This window comes from Sander vitreus, chromosome 14 (assembly GCF_031162955.1).
Source record: "Sander vitreus isolate 19-12246 chromosome 14, sanVit1, whole genome shotgun sequence".
In the NCBI taxonomy this organism is placed as follows: domain Eukaryota; kingdom Metazoa; phylum Chordata; class Actinopteri; order Perciformes; family Percidae; genus Sander; species Sander vitreus.
Window position 1 is genome coordinate 10,838,291 of NC_135868.1, and position 24,782 is coordinate 10,863,072.

At 40.9% G+C, this 24,782-nt stretch overlaps 1 protein-coding gene across 1 annotated transcript; it reads right to left on the minus strand.

The window, feature by feature from the left end:
• Window positions 1-337: 337 nt before the first annotated feature.
• On the minus strand, window positions 338-23,614 carry LOC144528673 (TGF-beta receptor type-2-like). Its single transcript, XM_078267418.1, has 7 exons — window positions 23,340-23,614; window positions 20,677-20,818; window positions 18,665-18,855; window positions 13,805-14,580; window positions 12,005-12,146; window positions 4,569-4,693; window positions 338-1,369 (listed from the first exon to the last, which is right to left on the minus strand). The coding sequence occupies exons 1-7, from the start codon at window positions 23,410-23,412 to the stop codon at window positions 1,190-1,192; spliced, it is 1,629 nt and encodes a 542-aa protein (XP_078123544.1). The 5' UTR covers window positions 23,413-23,614; the 3' UTR covers window positions 338-1,189.
• Window positions 23,615-24,782: the final 1,168 nt, after the last annotated feature.

Sequence of the window (24,782 nt, forward strand, 5' to 3'; positions counted from 1 at the left end):
TGGGATATCACCAAGGCCATGACTTTAGTGAGCTTGTCTTCCTGCAGAAGCCGAGGTCTCCGGTAATAAATTAGCTTATATCGCTCCATACTAAAAGCATATTTTCAGTGCATAAGGTGTACTTTTGTAACGTATCACAATGACTACCCTATTAGCAACATTAACAGGGAGCCATTTGATTCAATGTTAGAGATATCAAATATTACATAACGGTTAAGTATAGAATTTATGGTGCCAATCATCTCATATAACATCCTTAGAGGAATAATCTTTGGCACCAAAGTTCAAAGTATAAAGCAATATGATAGCTATAAAAACACAAAGATTGACACATTGAGACTTGTAACAATTTTAATTATGGCTTTTATACAAAAATGACTTTGATATAGATCTTTTCTGACTGCTGGATCAGAATTCCCTTTTATGTAACAAAATGTATAGTTCAGCTGTTATAGCATATACACCTACCTTTCAGGCTGAATTTGCTGTCTTTATTTTACGATTCATAGTCCTTGAGATATAATATCAACTTTCCCTGTGGATTATTGCATTGGATGGGTTTTCTATTTCTTTGTTGTGGTTTTTTTTCTCCATTTCATGCACAAGAAATTATACTTGCACCCTGAATCCAATCCTGCAGAATTATATCCAAGGCCACCATGCCACTTAGGAAAACGTTTAGGTATGCAGTCAAGTAGACTATAAGGGGCATAGTAGTGTTATTAACTGTCTTAATATATTACATTGCTTCCTTTTACCCTGTTTTCTAAATACGTGCTGTCCCTTGATTTCCTATGCCTAACATTATATTATAATAACCAGTATTGTCAGAACAAAAAAGACAGACTGAATATATAACATTTGGTGTGCATAGATATTGATAAAGTGCAAATAGTATTTGGTTAAAAAAGCTTTATAATGTAATTTCCCTGTTTGTATGTGACTTGATTCAGTCTTTGAAGCATGTAGAAGTCGGTCCCTGGTGTCGATATTTATGCTTGGTCCTGATCTGTACATGGAAGTCCATCTCTGGTATCAGTTCATCTACATGATTTTCCAGTTTGCTACTCTGTCACACATTTCTGACAAACCCATAGCAAACACTGCATCCACTGCAATTTCTTTCTCTTCCAGCTGCTTGGTTGTACTTTCTCTGCTGCCCTGGGGGGGGCACTGTGTCTGTTGAGCTCTACTTCTCATCCACCATTAAGATTTCATCAGGGATCTTCTCCTCTGAGTTAGAGCGATCAGACAGCTTGTTCAGGTACTCCATGTCGTCGAAGCGCTCGGCAACACACTGGGCTGTCAGACGGGCCTCCGGGTCGTGGTCCCAGCACTCGTCTATGGAGGCGCACACCATCTGGATGCCCTGCACGGGGTGCAGTGGAGCACAGAAATGATCAGTCAATACTACAAACTTGGGACAAGTCTGACTGAGACAGAATATCATCACCTCAAGCTGAAACTACACATGTTCCATGTGTGCTTATGTGTTTACATCTGTGTGTTTATGTGTGTCAATATGTGTGTGTACAAGCAGACAAGCTAATGCTGTCTAATACAAAAGTCCTGCAACAAATCCTCCTTTCATCAAAGTTATGATGCCTATGTTGTATCGCAATACAAAACAGTAATAGTTTGAAACTAAGCTTAAAGTTGCTCTGTGAAGTTTTCTTACAGAAAAAAAAACACATTCTTTGTGTCCTTGAGGTCTCACAAAACTGCTGAGTGCATTTCCTTCCACATAGAACATTTACAAAGCCAATTCTTTAAGTATTTTAAATTGTGCCTTGTTTACATCTAGCATTTACTAGCTTCCCTGCTGTGTGAAACCATTGGCAGGACTATGTATTGTGTCACCCGCATGCACGTGCATCCTCATGCACAAACAAACGGGGAACCACTGATAAAAAACTGTTTCATAGTGCTACTAGAGGTCAAAAACTCCACAGGGTACTTTCACGTACTTTGGAACAGAAAAAAGGCGCTGCTCTAGCAAAATTGTCAAGATACGTACTGTATCTTAACTTACAATTGCAATGATAACCGTATCTGTTTATGATGCCCAGTTGCTCATATTAATCTACACAAACCATTTATAATGATATTAATGCTAAGACTTGTATGTTTTACCACAGAAAATGCAGGCGGAAGATTCAGGCACAAAGGCATGTAAGTATTGCTAACAAATAGGCCTGTCACGATAACAAATTTTGCTGGACGATAAATTGTCCCAGAAATTATTGCGATAAACGATAATATTGTCGTTCTGAGACCATTTTCATCTAATATAATGATAATGGCATAATAACGCAGGTACACCTTTTCAAAGCTCAAACTTTTATTTCTAAAGAATATTTACTGGAACTGGAAGACATTTTAAATATCCACAATATGTCTTTGACCTCCTGTAGTATGTCGTCTTTCACACTGTTGTACAGTTGTGGAATTGCCGTTTGTGACACGTATGTTCTCCCAGGCAATTCGTACTGGCTGTCAAATGTTTGCAGCATTCCTCGAGTGTTTGTGAGTTAGACTACAGACTCACTCGTGTACTACGTTTAACAATTATTTATTAAACACTAAATATTACATGTAAATAATAATATATAATTAATAAATTATATCTATCTATTTGGCTATCTGCCACATGGCGAGTAAATGTTTGTACTCTTTTTTTTTTTTTCCTTGTACTGTCTCTTTTGCTCCTCTGCTGTATGTAGGTCGGAGCTTCGCGGGGGCACGCGCACACGCACACACATGCCAGCCACCATGTCACTTCTGTTTACTGATAGCTAGCGTTTACCTCAGGCTAATTCATTAGCTAGTAAGTGGCGATTTTTGACAAGCAGGTAACGGAGTCTCAGTTCACCGTCCGGGAGCCTCTGACACACTGACAGCTGTAGGCTTGTACCGGTTAATGCTCTGTGCATTGTCGGACACATGCAGCAACTTTCCTGAAACCGTTTGCGAGACTGACAAGTCCACAGCAGCCCGTGGCGTTTATGTCCGAGCCTGTCTCCACCGCCTCCACCTGCAGGTTGTCAACTGTGTGGTTTGGAATGAAAGGGAGAAAACAGGACGCAGAGTAACACGGCGGTCTCGCTCATATACTTCTTTTTTTTGACGGCGCCTTAACTGAAAAGGGCTGCGGTAAACCCTGCTCCAACTCTCAACCCAACTAGCGTTCTGTCTCTCCGCCAGGAGTCCCGCCTCCCTAGACAAAGACCATGCGACTGACAAGAGGGTTCACTCCTCGTTACGCTAAGGAGCCGAGAGTCACCACAGGCCTACTAACAAATATTAATTAACTTGAATTGGTGCCATGACGTCACCAGCCAGGTAAATGTCCAAAAACATCGCTAACAACTCGAACACAAGACGCCGCATCTGCTTTAGTTTGTGTACAGTTTCATTTACAAAACAAGGTACTGGATGACACTTTTTATTATTAAGACAAGGGATCAACATTTCTTTGTCCTGTAACAACAGTAAATACTGTACAAAGAACTACAGGATGACTCTATGTTGTTGTTTCCTTGTATGTCAAAATTGCATCTCAAACACAGCTCTTGTCTCTTTAATTTGTCATCTGTCTAATTTGCCTAATTTTTGCCAGAAAACGCAAACAGGAATGTGCGAAGGGGACTTTTAGTTCCTAGTTTCGTTCCTGAAACAGTTTGGTTGAGAAGTGTTATATTATGCTTTTTGTAGGTTGTCCAGCCGGACTTGTTAATTCATTATTTATTTATTAGTTTATATATATATATATATATTTCTTATTTTTATTTGTAGTGGATAATGCACATAAAGTAGCACAGACATTTATCAACATCAATGTAAATTTGCACCTGTAGTCACAAATAGACACGACTAAAAACTGACAAATGATAAAAAGCATTCACTTCAGCTGACAGGAGAATGATGACGTTAAAACTGAAAATAAAATCTGCAGCTTCAAAGTTGTTTTTTTCACACAGCAGCAGCTCGTCATAGACAGCATGTATGGTTTTACTGTATTTTTACAAATGTTTATCATGTGAAGCACTTTGTGACTTTGTCTGTAAAAAGGTACTATATCAAACAAACTTATTACGTCTAGATGCTTTTTAACAAGTACATCTAGACGTGTACACATCACTCCCGTTCTCTACACCCTACATTGGCTCCCTGTGCGTTTTAGAATTGAACCGGTCATTGCAGCCTTCAAATCACCTGGTTTTAGAAGTCCCTGGGTCAAGGTATAAACGGTGGGGTGATCAGGCTTTTTCCGTTGCTGCCCCGAGACTCTGGAACAAGTTACCCCCTGATATTCGCAAACTCAAAACCTATTTGTTTAGAATGGCTTTTAATACGTAGTAGTGGTGTGACAATTTCACTCTCCTCCTCCTGTTTCTATGTAACCTTTTCTGATTTTACCGTTTTCTAGGTTTCATTCTTTTTGTTGTATGATGTGTTGTTTTATTCTCGTTTTCTGATGTGAAGCACTTTGGATACCTGCTGGTTGCTGTAAAGTGCTATATAACTAAATGTTGATTGATTATGTCTGTGTGCGTGGTGCCTCTTACTGGGTGGCTGATCCAGCTGTCGAGGATCTCAGGTCTTCCTTTGTCTCGGAGAACGCTGTCCTTCATGCTCTCTACACACGGGTGTTCTCTCAGGTTCCCAAAGGGTGGCTCGTACTCTTTCACCTCTACACACACACACACACACACACACACACACACACACACACACACACACACACAATATAGGTACAGACATATTAGCCTGTGAGTTGCGGTTGTTTACACACTTTGAAACAGATTCCCATCTACTGAACGATGCAGCTCTGTTGAATAGAGAGGTAAGATCAGATGGCAGTGGCCCACAGCACACACATCAACAACACCTCTCAAAGGATTCCCTGTGCGCTCTAAATTAAAACTGCAGGTTGCAAACTTTAAATAGCACGGAAGCAGCACAAACAACTAAAGAATCCTGTGCTGCCGACAGAGGGGCCGAGGGGGAGATTTGCTGAAGAAACGCACTTATTATTATCAAAATGCTTGTCAAAAGCAATTTACCAGTTAAGTTTACTCAGAGCAAGATTTCAAAAGACTGGTGTGAAGGATATAGCCTGGAAAGGGTGGGTCAAGAGTTTCCAAAGATAACTTATCTTTACATGAATTAATGTATCCTTGGAGTAAAAACAACAATTCTAATTCCAATTTGCTTTGAAGCGTACAGGGCTTGTTTAAAGAAAACACAAGTTTTAGAGAATCCATAGAGATAAGAAAAGCCTGATGAGGCACATGACTGTGTCAATAATGTTGTAGTGAATAGTTCAAGTGGATTTTCAATAATTAAAAGATGACCAGAACATGAAAAGGCAGAGAATGCCTCAACAAAGACATAAGACAAAAGTTCTTCAAACAGCATACACAGATTACACAATTTCCACTTGTTTATTTCAGGCTGCTTCGAAAGCCTTAAATCAACTGTTGGCGGCTGTTGAAAACAATGATCCCTCTCATATGTTGCAATAACTGTGTCAGGATGGACCTTTTATAATTCCCTTATTAAAAAAGACAGCTATGTACTTCTAGAGTACACATAGCTTAAACCTGACAGAGTGAACTGAGTCAAACATAGTTATTGCACAATAATGTTGTACTGACTGAATTTTCTCAAGAAGTGAGAAAAGTATCATAACTAATGACTTAATGATGATGGGCATCAAAACAAAAAATACAGAGTAAGTAGATACATTTTACAATGATGCTGTAGCTGCTATCTAGTGTCATAAAATATGTTATGAAATAGACAGTATAGGCATATAGTAGAGTAACTGCTTGCGATTAGTCCCCTGCAATTGGTAGTATTTGTCAGTATTTGGGTACTGCATCTACATTTTATTGTAGTAGAACCTGTTTCTGTTGTTTCTTTAGTTATCATTTCTTTTTTCTAAGCGTGCATACAAACCTAAAGCTGGACTTGCTCGTTTTTGAGCTCTCCATTACAGACACCTACAAGGCAGTCCCAGTCACTGATTGTGCAATAAGCTGGTTCTACAAAACACTATCTGGCTCTAAATACACACAGACTGCAAAACATAAACTGAATGAAACACATTGCAGATTTGTCCTGCATTGTCCCGTATGTAAATCTGTCACTCTGAGTTTACATCACTGGAACAAAGCAGTGCCAGCCAGCTCTGGAGGCCAACATGTCGTTCCTGCAAGTGAACTGACACATCTCGTTTACAGACTATTATATATGCCAACATTATTTATTTTTTTAAGATTCTTTTTTGGGCTTTTCCGCCTTTATTTGACAGGACAGATAGGTGAGAAAGGGGAGAGAGAGAGGGGGAAGACACGCAGGAAATCGTCACAGGTCGGATTCGAACCCTGGACCTCTGCGTCGAGGCATAAACCTCTAAGTACACGTGCGCCTGCTCAACCAACCGTACCAACCCGGCCACTATATGCCAAAATTTAATGAATGAATGTAATCTTCAACTATCCGCTAAAGTGTTGATTGGAATAGACCATCCACTTCACGCTTGTAGGATGAGATGAAGGTCTCATTTCACTCTTTCAAAACTTTTCTTTTAAAAAGAAGCTGACTGGAAGTTATGATGACCACAAACAGGGATTGGTGGTTTCTGGGACACAGACTAGAGAAACAGAGGACTTTTTCAGAGGTTGAAACTTCCTTTTTAATTTTTTTCCCCTCTGGTTTGGCATTACAGCTTAAACATGGCCCCACCCAACCATCAGTCAATATAAAAAAAGAGACAGTTGCTTATTTTTGTTTTGACAGGTCCAAGGAAGTGTATAACTGTGTTCTGAACTGCAAATCCACTTTGTAAACTTTTGGGCAAACATGTTTCAAATGTTCAACTCCAAACAATGGGTCCAAAATATATGAATCATACTACTGAGTACTTTGCAGTGTAAACAAAAGTGTGTATTCCAGGATGGAAAGATTGGGCAACCCTGCTCTAAAAGGGAAAGATGTTTTTTGCTTTTTTTTCAAGCCAACCTGAAATTAAACTCTGAACTAGCAAAAGCTATTGAAAACACAACACAGGGCAAGCGAGGAGTGCTGTGGTTTGCAAAAAGTCACACACTGCATATTGACGAGATTTCTGCAAAGCAATATAACAAGTTCAGCACAGCAACAATGAGGAACTTACACTATGTCTTCTACAACAGCTGACATGTAGTGATGTAAATTTTTGCAAACCAAGCACCTATTTCATCCTTAAAGCGTAACTCTTGCCAAAATGCAACCTAGGGTCTTTTTGTGAATGTACCCGAGTCAAACTTTCGTTTAAAAGAATAATTAGGACAGAAGCGCCACTTTTGAGATTGACCGTGTTTTTGTTTTTGGTCAAAAGGCCTTTTGAATGGGAGAGCTAGGGGCACTACTATGATCACATCAAAATCACTATATTTAAAACACCAAGAAGGCTCGACACAACATGAGACTTTGCTCGAAGTATCACTAGGGTCTCTACACATGAACTCAGCATTGAGAACACTGTGTACACAGAGTTTAATAATAAGAAAGGTTTTAACAACTCACTATAGCGGTTGGTTTTTCCGCTCACGCCATCTTGCCAGTCAAAAATAGACGATCTCCGAATGCAACGTAACAGGGAGGAGAGTAAAGATGGAAAGCTACTAAAGCTTAGTTCCATATAATTAATATGATATGAAAGATAGTGTCGTTTTGTTGTTAGTGAAAAACAATATTGACCTTGTAGTTGAAAAAGAATGAAACAACACTAAAATCAATAGAAGCGGGCATTCGCATTCGGAGATCGACACTACTGTGAACCTTTCTTTTTAGTAAACTCTGTGTACACAAACATTGTTCTCAATGCTGAGTTCATGTGTAGAGACCCTAGTGATACTTCGAGCAAAGTCTCATGTTGTGTCGAGCCTTCTTGGTGTTTTAAATATAGTGATTTTGACGTGATCATAGTAGCCCCTAGCTCTCCCATTCAAAAGGCCATTTGACCGAAAACGAAAATACGGTAAATCTTAAAAGTTGCGCTTCCGTCCTAATTTTGCTTTTAAAACGAAAGTTTGACTCGGGTACATTCACAAAAAGACCCTAGGTTGCATTTTGGCGAGAGTTAGGCTTTAATGTCTATTTTCCATGCCAGTTGTCAGTCATTCCCGTAGAAACTGTCTGAGAATCTGCAGCCAAAAGAAACTAAGTTGAATCACACACTGCAGACTGGGGGATACTTCTCAATGAAGGTCACCCTTGTGATATACATCCATGACAGTAAAGCCATGTTTCCAAAGCTAATGACTATATGGCTTCTTTCATGTCTTACAGGGAATGACCACATGCTGCACTGATGTTGTTTTGATTATTGCCCAAGCACATAGACGTATATGTTTAGATATTAATAGTCAAACTGCACTAGTCCACCAAACAGGACCAAAACAAAAAGAAAGAGAAACACAAACCATTAAATTGATACAGCAAAGTGGAGAGTGAGCATAATCCAAACCAGCATCTGATACTTTGTTTGATATTCTTGTGCTGCTGCCCACAGAAGTTAATGTTTGTCTAATTACGCTCAACAAGGCATGATGATGAAAAAAGAGAATCCTGTCACCTAAACACATAAATATTGCAAAAAAGCACAGATCCACACAGAGTTTCAACATGTGCTTGGAAATAAATTAGTAATGTGATCACAATAACATTGTCCGTTTCCCAAAATGAGTCTGAGTCTTCAACTGCTCGACTAATCCACTCCCAGCCGCCTCTGCTGGTTTTCATTAGGCTGCGGTGGCTGTGACACTTGTTTTGTGTTCCTCACAGGTTGTTAAAGTCATTTAGTACAGATGTATACATGTGCATTGCACGTTAGCAGAGCTTACGTTTGTACATATGGCATTGACTTAGCCTGGAGGCTTACCCTACCATTAACTATAGCTGATACATGCCACTAACCTTTATCTTACCATTATTAAAGAAGACCAAAAAACTATTTTAGCTCACGCTGGATGCAACTTCAGTGAAACCAAATTTGCCACACACAATTTGTCCCTAATTCATCCACAATCAAGTTGTTTAGATTTGTCCCAAAATTTGGATTATGGTAGACCCCACACAAACACACACAGGACCATCAGGCCCTCCAGTCCTGGAGGAGTTGATGTTCTGACATCTGGAGAGCAGCTGCCCTAACCTCTCCTCCTCTCCAGTCTAGCCCAACCTCTCCCTCTAGGGACTAAAGGCATTTCTCTGTCTGCAGCTCCACATTCAACACCACTCCACTATTATCCCCCTACGTAGCCCCACCCGCCTGTGGAACGCCCTCATAGTCTTTCCAAGCCCTAAATCTGGACGAGCTAAATTACACAGGAGAGACATTTTTAGGGAACAGAGGCAGAGATAAAAAAAGGCCTGAGCCTTGAATCCAGCTTTTCTTTCTCTCCGAGGTGTGTTGATGTCTCGGTTTCCCTCTCACTCTAACTCTTCCTCGGTCTTCATAGTCTTGGAAGATAAAGAAAGCAAAGTGTTGGCTCATGGCTGGCTGACTGGCACTGTCGACAGACGGCTGTGTTCTTCTCACCTGGCATATATAAGATCAGACCACAGCCCCCAGGAACAGTGACAGAGTGGCTGCCTGCCACTGAAACGCACAATGCAGATCAGTCTTTCACAAACACACAGTCGGGAGGCATCAGAGATGAGAGGAAACCAGGGCTTCACCTCAGCCTTTATAATGATGCCCTGGGATGTGTCACTCTGAATTTCTGTGCATGTCCACACATGTTCATATTTTGTCTCAAAGGAGGGAAGTTCTCAGGGTGTCATTAGTGACTCACGACCTCCAGGGACAAAAGAGGCCAGCAGCGTGAAAGCATGAAACTCTTTTAGTGCACTCTGTAAACACATCAGTTTCACTCTCATGGTGCTCCAATTCCAGAATCAATACCGGATCTCTGCCAGCATACAATACACAAGGAGATTTCTTAGCTGCTAGTGGAGCAAAACCAAATTACTGTCTCTTATTTACGCAATTTATTCTTACCACCTTCCTCATGGGCTATCAAGGTAAGAGGCTGGCTGTGTTTGTACGTCGTCTGAACCCTTTCAGCATGAAAACGTCTCCTTGGCTTTTGGCCTTAATGAACTACAGATTTCAGCTCTCTGCTTGTCTCGAAGACATGCCAAGTCTGGGAAAAGTGGATAGAGATGTACAGAAAAACATGAACTATTCCAGCTGCTTCTATCTTTTGTTTCTATTCTTGTCCAAGGGTGGGACGGGAACCCCTCTGCTTCCCCTCCCTCCAGTAAATCTGCGCCAGCCTGTCCTCCCGGTCTGTCTGTCGGCATGAGTAAAGCTAGATGGCTGTCTACAGTGTTTCTGTGCAGAGGGAGAGTAATTAACTGCTGCCTCACCTGCCTAGAGGTAGGAAGAAAGAGACAGAAAAATGTCGAGAAAGTTTCTGTGCAAGGACATTCAGAAAAATGTGGGTCTAAAATAATGTTTGCTGCCATGTACAGTGTTTTTTTGTCGAGATCTAAATAACTGTAAAGGGAATGAAAGACTCACAACTAAACGAAATGAGTGGAGGAGGATGACTGGGATGAATAAAGCTGTTAATGTCAAGCCGCAAAACATCTTCATATAAAAGGAGACACCCCTACTTACAACTTCATTCTAAGAACCGCTTGTCTTGGGGACTGTGTTCTTTGCATAACAGGAAATAGTCTATTTTCTTTTAAAAGGTGTACCCACAGGGCACACATATTATTGCTGTTGGGAAAGAAAAGCAAGGGGGATTGTGGGTCACTCTGGCCCATATTTTTCTTCAGAGGACTCTTGTGCAGCCTTACTGCGCAGTACACTTTAAGGAGGGCCCCCAGGGGTAACCGTGGGGGCAAAATAGGAAAACGCCAAAGTAGAAGCGTTCATGCCCATACCCGGCTTTCAATCATTGCTCTGACACAATGGAGACAGGAGCAGTCACAGAAACAAACTGGACCACAGAGACACTAAAGGGAAGTGAAAACAAACAAATGAAAGTCGACATGAAATACTGCACTTTGGTTTGCCTTTAGATAATCACCCATTTCTATTATTTGCACATATCCTGGCCTTGTTTTTGCTACAGAATGACACACATAAGTAATGGTACATTAGTAATGTGAAAGCTGATCCTTGAGACTTCTACAAGATGGATTGTGCGCTTGAAACTTTTAGATTTTGTTCCCACAGTGATAAATGGGTCGTGGAAGACACACGCATAAGTCCTGTCGCACTATGTCACACATGTAGTAAGTGAACTTGGTGGAGGTGGAGTTGCTCACTGCGCTCCTAATTGGTAAAGCCATCAATGTGCTCATATTCCTTAGAGGTCATGCAAGCTGTGGAGGCAATTTTTCTTTTTACAGTATTTCTGAGATATTCACACAGGCCACAAAGGGAAATTCATCAATCAGTGCTTCTATTGATTTCCTTTACACTCGGCTAATCTCTAAAAAGGAAAAACAGAGTTATGTCTACTATTAACTTTACTGTGTGTCTGTGCATTCCGGGATGGGAGAAAAACATGCTCTGGTTTATTGGCATTTCTTTAAACCAATCACAATCGTCATGGGCGGCGCTGCAAAATAACCTCGGGAAGGAACTTGTTTTGGTGGAATGTGTACGTTCAAAAGTTGTATTAGTCGTATGAGAGAAAACTCAGATTGGACAGAGAGTCTAGCTAGCTGTAAAGACATGCATCCGGCAGAATTTCCTACGGCACCGGAACAATCCCAGAAGTGGAACATCGAGAATATAGACTAATGCTATTGTATCATGTTTAAGGCAGGTGTCCACAAAACACAGGTCCTGAGGGCAGGAAAGGGGAATAGAATCAAAGGAATAGTTCAACATTTTGGGAAATATGCTCATTCGCTTTCCTGTTAAGAATTAGAGGAGACAATGACCAGCATTTTATCCTACAATCATGTGTGCCTGATCATATCTTACCTCCAATTGCATTACACCTGGAGATCATCTCCCACAGTACAAGAGCCATGGAGTAAACATCAGCCTGTTTGAAAGACTCAATGTTTTCTAGGTTGATTCTAGACTCCAAGACCTCCGGGGCCATGTACCTGGCTGTACCCACCTGAGAGAAAACAGGGTGAAAAAGATGTCTACGTCATTACAGTCCATAATACCACAGAGGAGTTGTTTAGTTGAAAAAGCCTAGCTACATAGACCATCTTAGCAGTAAGAATTATTTACCAGCATTAATCAAGTGACAGGTAGTTATTTTGTGCTGTAGTAAGCTGTCACATCCCATTTATCTGAATTAAAAACGTGTTTGATTTATAAAATAATTGGAAAAACAAAAGGTAGCTCGGTGCTCAACAACACGTTGCTTGTCTTCACATAATTACCACCTTGGAAAATGTGTTCACTGGCGCTTCCACCGAATGCATTAAGGGCATTACAATGCATTAGGTGTGCTGTGCAGTTAAGGGTGAGGCCTTTTTATAATGAGTCATTTTCATAACAGAGTCTAATGTGACTCTGGCCTATTACATCAGCATAATGAGTCCATTAAGAATCAATCAAGCCTGTTTTGCTTGTGACTATTATAAAACGTCCACCTCAGAACACTTACAACACTATTTCTATCAGCATTATCCATCTGGGGCCAAGATATAGAGGGTGCCAAATATTTAGAGATGGAGTCCCTGTGTGATGAGGATCAGAAATGAAAAGTGTGATTGATAGCACGGCTCTGTTCAAGGTCTGATAAATATCTTCAAAGAAATGTTTGGCAGGGCCTGGGATGGCCTGTGTCTGGTGCGTCTGCGCCAGAGATGCTCATGTCTCTGAGCTAGAGTCCAAGTCAAGTCTCAAGTCTTTGAGCTAGAGTCCAAGTCACGTCTCAAGCCTTTGATCTAGAGTCCAAGTCACGTCTCAAGTCTTTGATCTAGAGTCCAAGTCACGTCTCAAGTCTTTGATCTAGAGTCCAAGTCACGTCTCAAGTCTTTGATCTAGAGTCCAAGTCAAGTCTCAAGTCTTTGATCTAGAGTCCAAGTCACGTCTCAAGTCTTTGATCTAGAGTCCAAGTCAAGTCTCAAGTCAAGTCTCAAGTCTCTCGTGGTTATAATGTGTGTTGTATCACCTGCTGAGTTCATCCAGGCTGCTTATAATAATGCATAGGTATATATATAATAATAACAACATCTAGCAAACAACTGACGGAGTTAACTTCCCATACGTCGTAGCTAAAGCAAGAAGCAAGTTAACGTTAGATGGCCAATGCTGAGCTAAACATGTTAGCTATCCCATCAGTGTGCGTTTTCAGGTGCATGATAAAATTAGATCTAGTGGTTGAGCCAGAACACTTTATCTTGATACCACACATTTTGCATTTAGCTCCTCTCTATACGTTTTTAAAGCCAAAGCTTATGATGAACGGCACAGCAGCTCCCGGTGTGGTCAACATGTTTGTTGCCCTCTTTCACGTGTGGCCCTGGACAGATATGTTACGCATTGCGTAGGCAGTATATAGGTTACCCAGGGAGGGGAATAACATTCAGCTCATCAGACGTTTCCTAAAAATAAAGATTGTTCACAATTCCCGCATCTCGAGTCTGAGTTGAGTCTAAAGTCTTAGAGCGACTCGAGTCCCAGTCTCAAACTTGAGTCAGAGTCTCTGGTCTGCGCAAATTATAAGGAGATGATTTTTTTTTTTTAAATCTCTGAGAGGACCAAAAAAGCCAAGCAAAACTAAATAAAATCCCCAAATTTAGGATTAGAAGGCTTTACCTGCCCACTGTTGGCCAGCTCGTCCACAGACAGAGCGTTGTCCAGGCGGAGGGCGAGGCCAAAGTCACACAGGCAGCAGGTCAGGTCGCTTTTCACGAGTATGTTGGAGCTCTTAATGTCCCTGTGTGCGATAGGCACCTTGTAGCGACCGCAGGGGGTGTGGTCACTGTGAAGGTGCGCCACTCCACATGCTAGCGAACCCCCCAGCAGCCATAGGTCGTGGCAGCTGATGATGTGGTGGATCAAGAACTCTTGGAGGTTTCCTCTTGGATGGTAGGCTGTGATCAGCCAGCACTGTCTCTGCACCTTCCTGTCCTCTGCTGTCAGGAAGTGAAGCACATTTTCATGTCTCAAGTCTGCGTCTGAGAAAATGTCCTTCTCGTTCTTCCAGGAGGCGTACTCTTCGTACTGGAAAATCTTAACAGCCACTGTCTCAAAGCCTTGCTCCTCGCTGACTGAGGAGCCCTGCTTAAGCTTGGCTTTGTAAACTTTTGCAAAGCGACCTTTTCCAACCTGAACATCCAGTTCAATGGGCAGCGGCTCTGTGTTGTGGTTGAGGTTGTTGGCGTGCGTGGAGCTACTGTCGGAACCTTCGTTGTCTATCATGATGGCGTGAGCATCACTGAAGTCCAGTGGAAGACCCCTCTTGCGTCTGGAGCGGGCTTTCCGCTGGCGATAGACCCGATAACAGTAGAAAGAAGTGATGACGACAACAGCCATAACCAGCAGAGGCACAAGGCTCACTAAGATGACCGCCACCACCTGGGAATCCATGTCTGAGGGAACAAAAGTGAAAAGATTGAGATGATGCCCACATTTACATAGTTGAGTTTTAAGCTGTACTAATCTGTAATATTTTTACATTAACATTGAAAAAAACAGAGCTGCTGGTTGTGTAAATAGGCAACACGTCAAAATGTAATTCTTGACCTTTGACACAGACAGTTTACTAAATAATCGCAATACAAATTATGTTTAGTGGCTCATCTGGATCTTTTGATCATAACACACAATCTTCATACAGTATATGACACACATTCTTAAAAAAATGGAAATTTGAACAATTTCACGACCACTGCGCAAACTCCATCTGCTAATAAAGGTCATGTAATATGTATTAGGGCTGACCGATTAATTGTTTTCAAATCGAAATCGCGATTTGAAAGAATATGATTAGCTAATCGTGAAGCCCGCAATTTATCGAATGTGAAATATTTGGTCTAATTTAACATTTTTGTATTCCTCTTTTCATAATTATATTTACCGTTTCTTCATAAGATAAATGCTGGAATACTGTTGTTACATAGCACAGATTGTCAACAGAAATCTCTATTTTCAGTGGATTTTTCATTTATTTTTTATTACATGATCGTAGAAGGTGCAATATGTAGCTAAAAAATAATAATTGCAACTCGAAATCTCAATATCTCGCAGAAAAACTTGCAATTAAATATTTACCTCAAATCGTTTAGCCCTAATATGTATATATTTATATCCAAAGCTTTGAGAACAGCTACTACATGGGGATTATTTTGTCAACCACATTAGTATTGATTCAAAAGTGATTCTCTCTGTACGATGTTTTTCCACCTGTGCTTTTTATGGAATGAGCATTAACATAAAACTATTTGTCACCCACAATACAAAGAAATACAATTCTGCAGATTGTATCTGCATCTAACTAGTAGTAAAGTAATATCCTCAGAGCAGCAGGGGAACCTGAGCTGTCCCTGTGGAATGTCTATAAGCATCAGAAAGCTAAAGTTAGCATCTGGGCTCCAAACCCTAACCCAGTCAACCACATATTGTGTCTCTTTATAGTATTCTTATAATTTAGGTGGTGGTGTGTCTGGGAGCTGCTACGGTTTTGGCAAACAGTGAAAGTTTATGCTTGTGCTGTGTTTATAGTCCAGTATTTGAAGCTGCAGTCATAAACAGACTTATAAAAACTATATCTCCAGACAAAACATACTAAAGAAGAAAACCCCAACTGGTCCACAGTTTGATGAGTTCTAAATTGAATCATTTATACGACGTCTTGTCTAGTTGTTAAACTGCACAACTTTCCTAAACATTTTAAAATTAGCAGTTACTTTGGTTTCACATTTTGGTTGCGAAATGTAAGATTCCAAAAGTTTCAAAGCAGAAAAGTGCTCACATTTTCCCCATTTTGCTTAAAGAAACTGGAGGCAAATGTAGATGTGATGAGCAGAGTTGGGTTGAAATAAGGGCAACAAACGGGGAAGGCATCTAGCAGACTACCCAGTGAAGCCCTCTGCTTCTCTCCAATTTTTTTTTTCTAAACAGGAAACCACATGTCTGAAATCCTCAACATGGCCCCAGACAGTTTGTTTTTATTTTCGTAGAGCGAGAAGCTATTTCTCACAACAAACCTGTCACTGTGCCTCCCGGACTCTCTCAGCTTCGGCCAAAACCCTCACTTACAGGAGAAAAGATTCTGTGAATGGCAAAACCTGTGAATTACTCTTTCACAGTCTTAGTGTTACATTTGAGGGATTGGGTGGCTGGGTTGGGTCAGTGGGTAGAGCAGGCGCACATATGCTGAGAGGTTTATGCCTCGACGCAGAGGTCCAGGGTTTGAATCCGACCTGTGACAATTTCCTGCATGTCTTCCCCCTCTCTCTCACCTAGCTGTCCTGTCAAAAATTAAAAGCGGAAAAGCCCAAAAAATAATCTTTAAAATTTGGGGGATTGGGCACGATGTACCCAAATGGTTCAACCCTCTTGATTTAAGATTTTCCTTCAGTTAAAAGTTTTTGCTCTGGAGCAATGTTTGTTAAGTGAAATAATTCTTTAAAGAAATAGTTTGGAGAAATTTGGGAAACATTTTGGAAAATAAGCTTGTCTGCTTTCTTGCCCAGAGTTAGATGAGAAGATCGGTACAAGTCCCCTATTTGTTGGTTAAATATGAAGTTGGAGACAGGAGACAATTAGCTTAGCATAAATACTAGAAGTAGAGGGAAACTGCTAGCCTGGCTCTATCCAATGGTAACAAAATCTGCAACAAAACAAAGCTCAGTGACTCCCGGGAGTCTTGTCAGCTGAGACTCCAGAAAACCATTGCTCCCCGCCAGGAAATAAAAATAGCCTGGGCACATCAAAGTTTCTATTTTTGTGCAGGTTAAACAGATATAGCTTTTGAGGTACTGGTAGAGGGACTTTGTTACCTTTGAACAGAGTCAGGATAGGTATTTCCCCTCTTTTCCAGTCTTTATGCTACGCTAAGCTAACCGCCTCCTAGCTCTGGCTTCATATTTTACGGGCAGAAATGAGTGGTACCCATCCTCTCATCTAATTAAACTTTTTGAAGCTTTACCTGGTAGATTATTTCATATATTCAATAACATATGCTTCTTGTTCTCAAGTTAGGTCATTTCTAAAAGTTTTTGTAAATGTATTTCTGATAACATGGTTAAAAACACCCTTAGGTCACTTGAGGAACACAATGAGGGTTTACTGTTACCATGGCAACTCTGAGGTATTTCAGCTGGTATGTGACATAAATAAATAAAATAATAATAATAAATAAATAACTTAGTATTTCCTATAACTAAGGTAATGGCTTTCCTAAATGTATCCTTCAGTTGTTAGAAAAATACCTTAAGTGAAAGCTCAATCAGAAAAAATGCTTGGTACAATTGGTCACTAGCTAAAGGAGGAAGAGGTAGATTCAACCAAATTTACTGGCATTGTTGCCTTGTTGTTTTTAGCTGGAGCTCCTTCATTACTACACTGTCCCATGTTAGTCACTAAAAAGTTACAGACAGTGCACAGACATTCTTAACAGTAAGCAAATATATTTCCATTACGTGGTTTGTACTGTGCAGATGCTTTCAATTTGGCTCTCTGTGCAGAGCCAGGTCTCAGAAATGTACCTCCGTGTTATTACTGCCTGGCTGCTGTAGTCAAAATACATCTGATTCTAGGGCCAATGTTGTAACTGGAGTCTACAAGCTAATGTCTTCAAAAGCTGTTTGTAATCATGTATCTGGAGGGCATTACAGTGCACACGTGTTAGTATTCATTCATGACGCTTTACATGACAAGCTGATAGAAAATGGCATAATAATATCAGGCCGACGGGGACTATGACGTTACCATGTTATGTTGCACAGATGTAAGTCTGTGCATGTCTCATTTTTACATGCATAAAACAGTGTTACTGCACTATTGCTCCAATGTGAACGAATGCAAGAGGGATGGACTAATAAGGAACTTATGTAACTTTGAAATACTTAAAAGGAGTAGGAGTCAAAATTGTGGGAAATACATTTGTGCTTTTTTTGGCCGAGTTTTAGATAAGAAAATCGATACCACTCTCATCTGTCTGTTCAATGTAAGGCTACAGCCAGCAGCTAGCAGCCGTTTAGCTTAAAGACTGGAAACGGGGAAACAGCTAGCCTGACTGTAACAAAGTCAGAGTTCTTTTCTTTTGCTGTTACAGATTTTGTCATCTTAGACAGAGCAAAGCTAGCTGTTTCACATGCTTCAGTCTTTATGCTAAATTAAGTTGCTGTAGCTCCATATTTAACATACAAACATGATGGTATTAATCATCTCATCTAACTCTCTGCAGCAAAGCCAATAAGCGTATTTCTCGATTTGTTGATCTATTCCTTTCATTTTTAGGAAGACGAAATTAATTGTCATCCCATTTTATGAAACATAAATAAACATATGGTATTTCCAGTGCACGATGGATGCATCTTACCAAATCCATATTGTTTTGTTTTAAAAGGGCACAAATCTCAAAAAATACATTGGTTGAAGAAGCTCACTAAGTTCAAGAGTGGGTGAAAATGCAGGATTAGAAGGCAAAGTAATTTTGTCTTAACTTACAGGAGTTAAAGAAGATGTGGTCATTGCACTCATCCTCAGAGCAGGAACAGATAAAGAACTGTGAGCCCATGCCCTTTCTTTCTTTCATCTCACACTTGGTGTTGTTGTAATCATCCAGGGACAGGCCATACAGCTTCTGAGATCGGTTGTGGCAAACTGTATCAAAGGTGAAATTGTCATCTTTCTTCCTCCTTGGAAAGAGAAAACACATAAAAAATACTGCCGTTTACTGGATTACGTTTGATTTGTAATCTTGGCTTACTCTTTTGGCAGTGAAGTCCCCTTTTCAGAGATGTGTATTATCATGTAACAAGGCAATGATGGAAGGTCTGCAGTTGTGCAAATGATGCAATTTTAAGCCGTACAGTGATGCAGTGATAACTGTAAATGGCATATCTGTCTCTTTCAGCAGTCCTCAGTCTCAGCATTATGTAAATGACTGTAATACAGAGGTCACATTTACAAACAGCGAGATTTTGAGATACCATTTAGACAAACAGGAAACAAGGAAAACCCTGAACCTGCAAAAATATTCAGATTTAAATGTTGCTTCCCTTCTGGGCAGCATTGGCCATGCAGTTATGAGGAACATTTTAAAGAGGGGCTGCTGTCCATGTGCCATTAGCTTTCTGCTGACCTCGCGATGTTGCGGGCATGATCTGAGCTAATATAATGAGAAACAGCAGCACAGCCTTAAGCTTTTGACACAAACACAAATCTGCTTCCTGCTGTTTCTCACATTCAGAGTCAGATTTGATGCTGATGGATGTTTAGGCGCTCACATGCCTTCATGATGCAGCCAACTGTTTTCACACAAATGCTGACTGACAAAGTGTTCAAAGGAAACGGTCACTTAAAGGAAGACATTTTAGGGCTTATGGGAGGAAATGATGAACAACCTGATTAAAAAAAAGACTACCCATTGCTGGGCCCTTGATCAAGCATTTGTGTTTTTTTAATCATTAGCCTACTTTACTAGCCTAATTGGGTGGGGAGAAAGCTATGCCATAATCAGAAATATTATATAGCCTATATTTTTAGGCCTAAGTAACAAATGTTTACAAAGTTGCACAAGTTATTGTGTCAAGCACAGCGTCTCCTCCACTCGCACGCATTGCACCGGGCATGCTGTGCTGTATTGTGTAGCTTAAGCGCAAAATGGAGCTTGAAGATGTAAAGAAAAAAAGAAAAACAGCTAGGAGAATTAACTTTGAGCAAGTTTGGAGGAAAGTCGGAGGTATGGAACCATTTTACACAATGTTACTTCTCCAAGCATACCCCTGAGGGCGAGGCAAGCCCTCACTGAGAAATGTGTTGAGTTTTTTTTACGTTTCTTCATTCGGATCCATTTGCGATCCATTCCATTCTGAATAAACAAAACAACACAGTTTACATGCTTCGTCCTTGTTGCATTATTCATTAAGATAATTCTAAACAGATTTCTGTAGTTCAAACAACCCGGAATTGTAGTTGAAAACGTCAGTTATAACGGCCCACGTATTAAAAAATTGTCGGGTTTAAATCGGTCTCGGGCTCATAATTACAGTTAATGTGTCGGGCCGGGCCGGGCTCGGACACAACGTGCACGGGCTCGGGTAGGGTCGGGCTTAATTTTTTTGGGCCCGATCTAAGCTTTACGCCAAGGAGATTATGTTTTTGGTTTGGTTTGTTGTTTGTCAGCAAGATTACGGAAAAACAACTGGCCCGATTTTCATGAAACATGGTGGAAGGGTGTAGCATGGGCTAAGGAAGAACCCATTAAATTGTGAAGCAGATCCGAATCACGGGGCGGATACACCAATTATTTTTCACTTCCATTAATATTGCGAGATAGGGCATTTGGGCTTGGCCTGCCGCTCTGAGTGCCATCCTAGTTTGTACATGTAGTATTACCTAAGAGGTAAATGTAATGAAAAATGCTTTTTTAACGTTAACTATACTAAACTAAAACAGTTTGCATCATAACCCTGGCTTTTCATTCATATAGAAAAGTGCATTTAGAGGACACTTACCAGATACTGACACACACATCATCGTCATTGGGGCAGATGGACGTGATGTCACACTCCACCTTGCAGCTCCCTTTACCTGTGCAGCTGGTGGCCCGCACATCACAGAACCTGCACAGCCTTCGTGGCTTCATTATAGAGGCTTCTGGAAAAGGAGAGAAGAGAAAAGACAGTGAGTTGGGTTTACAAAACACATTCAGTCTACTCTGTAAAAACATAAAACAGACTCAAGCCCATTTTCATATGCACAATTGGGTTGACTAAGTTCAGCATTAAAATGACAGCCTATTAATAAATTATAAACACTCCCACGATGATCAAACATATGAGTATACATGCTATTCATTAACATGAAAAGCAAAACAAACTTGAAATCTAATTAAAGGGTGGGAGTCTTTTGGAATTTACCGATGAGTATAGGCAGATATTCAACGTAACCACAAGAAAATCCAAACTATTTCATCCTAGAGGGGACAGATTTATTTCATGCGAAGTCTGAACAATAAGAGCGGCACGCAGTGGGATCCACCTCTTTGGTCTTGTTAAGACTTGACTTTTCTGGCAGGCAGACCCATATCAGTGAGACAGACGGGATTGTGTGATGAGTGCCTGTGGGTTTGATAATTATCTGAGGAGACAACTGCCAGACAGGCAAGAACAACAAACAAAGGCAACACGGATGCACCTCCTCACTAAGGAGTCTCTAATTTGTCAAGCCGATGAGTCGGCTCCCCATCTAGAAAGGTGTCGCACCAACTCTGTTCATGTATATCAAAAACAGGGAGGACAACATTATGTATCGGTGTCTATGAATGTTTGGAGAGAGAAAGAGGCTATTATTGATCAAATTCAGCCAGGCAGCATGCCTCTGTTTGGCACAGAAAGGAGAGATGGAGCAACACTGAAGATAAACAAACAATCTCTCCTGTCTTTTCCGATTTTCCTTTTCCCAAAAGGGAGTACTCTCCACCACATATTAAGTATGAGTAGAAAGTGGATCTTGTGGCTTTCAGAGTTGGACAGAGTTGGACATGACCCTACCAGGAAAATAATATGTCTCACATGATGTTGTTAGAACATGATGAATTGTGGACTCAAGTGGTACGATGAAGTTAGGCCACTCACTGTGAATCTATTGAGTAAACAGAGAGGGTGAGGGTGAAAGAGATATGATGAAGAATGTACTCCTTCCAGATCTTAAGAGTTTGTGTTGAAAAATAATACACACTGAAAGTTAAACTGAAATCAAAATAGCCAAATCACAAAAACAGGAAGAGAAAAAACATGTGACAGTGCTGCTACAGTAATACAACATAATCACGCTTTGACTGTGTGCTGACTCCACGTGCACATACTGTCCATACTGTGGTTTACAGATTACCTCCGGAAGAACCATTGTAAACAAACATGTGTGATGCATCTGAAGCAGTAGCTAGTTGTCTAAAGATGGTACTGACAAGACTCACATGACCACAACCTGAGATGTTTTCAACAAGGAAGTGTAAGTGAAACCAGACTTATTGACAGGAGATGGTGAAGAAGTCTGTTCAGTATCCGTCCGCCTCAGACTTCACACTAACTTGAGGAAAAGGTGCTGTGCGAGTTTGCTTGTATTCTTTTAACCATGCACAAAAAGCCCACTGTGTCATTTCACCCAATCTGCAGAGTGGGGTTTGACCTTCAGCTTGCAGCAGCAGAAATACTGTACAACCTGCAGCATGAAAGAGCAGCAAATCTAGAGCAGTAGGCCTATATGTCAATCATGGCATCCTGATACTTCCACAGGAAGCTAGCAGGATATTTAAGATGGGTATTGCTTTCTGGCCTAGTTATAACTCATAGACTCCCACACAAACAAAAACATCAAAATATTACACTTGAACTCCAGACTTGACAGAGCAATTTAAAACTATGCCTGGCGGGTTGGTGAGGTTAAGTAAATCAGCACTGAGGGGATAGTCCATGCTTGAGTGGTGGGAAGGTGGTTGAGCCGGAGTAATTATATCATTAGAGCAAGTCCTCTCAAAGAGCATGCCATTTAAACCCAGGAGGCGGGCTATGGAAGGGATGAATGGTAGTAATTGTCACCCAGGGCTACATGTAATTGCAGAGAGGGGGAAAGAGGATTAGGAGCAGCCAAAGCCACTTGGTGCCGCTGGGACTAAGTCTGAGACAGATGAAGGTAAAACATTGTCTTCCTCAGGGGGGCTGCTAGACCTGTTAGCATTGTGGCTGCACATCAAATATGGAGATAACCCATCTGAGCTTTAAAGGCTGCGAACAGGTGATGTTCTCCCAAAAGCTAATGTAGCATTCACAGTTAGCCGAGTAAACTGAAATTAAGTTTCAGGAAGACATAGGAATAGTTACAGTGCTAGCAAAACAAGACAAAAGCTTGTTAAATAAATGAAGCATTTAAGACTCAATAACCTGCGCACTTCGGGAGCTTCTGCTGTTTTTATTACATAAAGCGGTGTAATAATGTAGCCTACTACAGGAACATGTAAAACACATGCACAAACAATGAGTAAAGTCTATAATATTTTCCTAAAAGAAGGCAATTTGTCACTTTGTAGCGCTCGCTAACGCTTCGTTCACGTCGCAGCTGGGATAAAACGCAGCCACAGCTTTTGTCAACTTTTCTCGAAGTACAAAGTTTAACTCACCCGCCTCCTCGAACTGAATACTACCAAAGAGTATCGCTCCACACCAAAAAGCGGAAAACCGAAGTAGCTCCATTTAGAGACGGACTATACACTCCCCTCTCTCATTAATTAGGCTAACCGAAGCCTTGACAACGGGTTAATATCCAGGCTCCGTGGACTTTCTTCGGTCCGCCTGTTGCTCCCCCGAAACGCCTTCACAGCTCCGGGTAGAAGGAGCAGAGTAAATACACCAGGCAGGACTTGCCCTATATGACTCACACAGTATGCACTTTTCATGAAACAGGAAATCTTCAGAGGGGTTGGACAGTTTTTTTTCTTCTTCAACTTCTCAGTCAGTGCTCATGTGGCTCACAAAGTCTCGAACCATGTCATTAAGGAGAGGCTGAAACCCAGCAGAGCAAGACTTGAAATGACATGCTCTTAAACAGAAGCTTCACCTATAGGCTATACAAGCATTATGCAAACAGCCTCATTTACTTCAAAGTAGTCACATCTTTCAGATCTTATTTAGAACTGTCAACTCTCAAACGAAAACTGCTGGGTTCTGCTCATATTTAATTTACATTTTACATACTAAACTCATTTAGGTGGCCATTCCAAGTCACTAAATTAAATTAATCTGCTTTTCTGGAGAGGTTCCAGGCTCACAGTTAATCAAGGATGACATAAGAAGTGGCAAGAGTCACTCCATATCTCTTGCGTTGTTTCTTACTGAAGATACACAGAGGTTAAGTCCATTATAGCACCCATAAATTAGCCGACTATTGCCAGGGCTCTGCCGACATGTATTTTTGTTCTGCATACTCAAGCCGTGATGTCAGGTTTCAGTCCTGACCCTGTGACCCCGGAGCTTATAACTCTCCACACAGGACGCCTACTCCTTCTTACATCACTGGCTCACTGAGCTTTATTAACACCTCTTGTATTTTGCGAAATATATAGTAGAGAAAGACACTCAATATACATTCAAAAACTTGCCTGAACAGTTGGCTGTACATGGGTACATTTTAAACAGAAACTGATAATAGCTAATTCGGTACACTCTTAATGGTGCCAATTTGCTAAAATCTAAAAAAATACAGGCCTAAAAAAAAACTTTGAAAACCATGTTTGGGAGATATTTATTTTTACCCATTTCACTGACCCTATTTTACTTTTGGCTCTGGGTGGGTGTGCATTTGTTTGTACAAGCCTGCATGCTAGGCAGCCATTGAGTACTGCAAGATGGAGTCCAAGCCACAAGGTGGAGATCCGACAGCGCTGTGAGCCAAAAACGGCCATTCCCCACTGACCTCAGCACATGTGGGCTCCCAGAGGGTCACAACATCCTGCTCACTGACCACAACACACAAACAACTCATTTATAAAGTCACTTTATCTGCTTCATTTCAACAGGAAATACACAACACTCCTGTGTGCCCAGGCTTATTTAAACATTATATT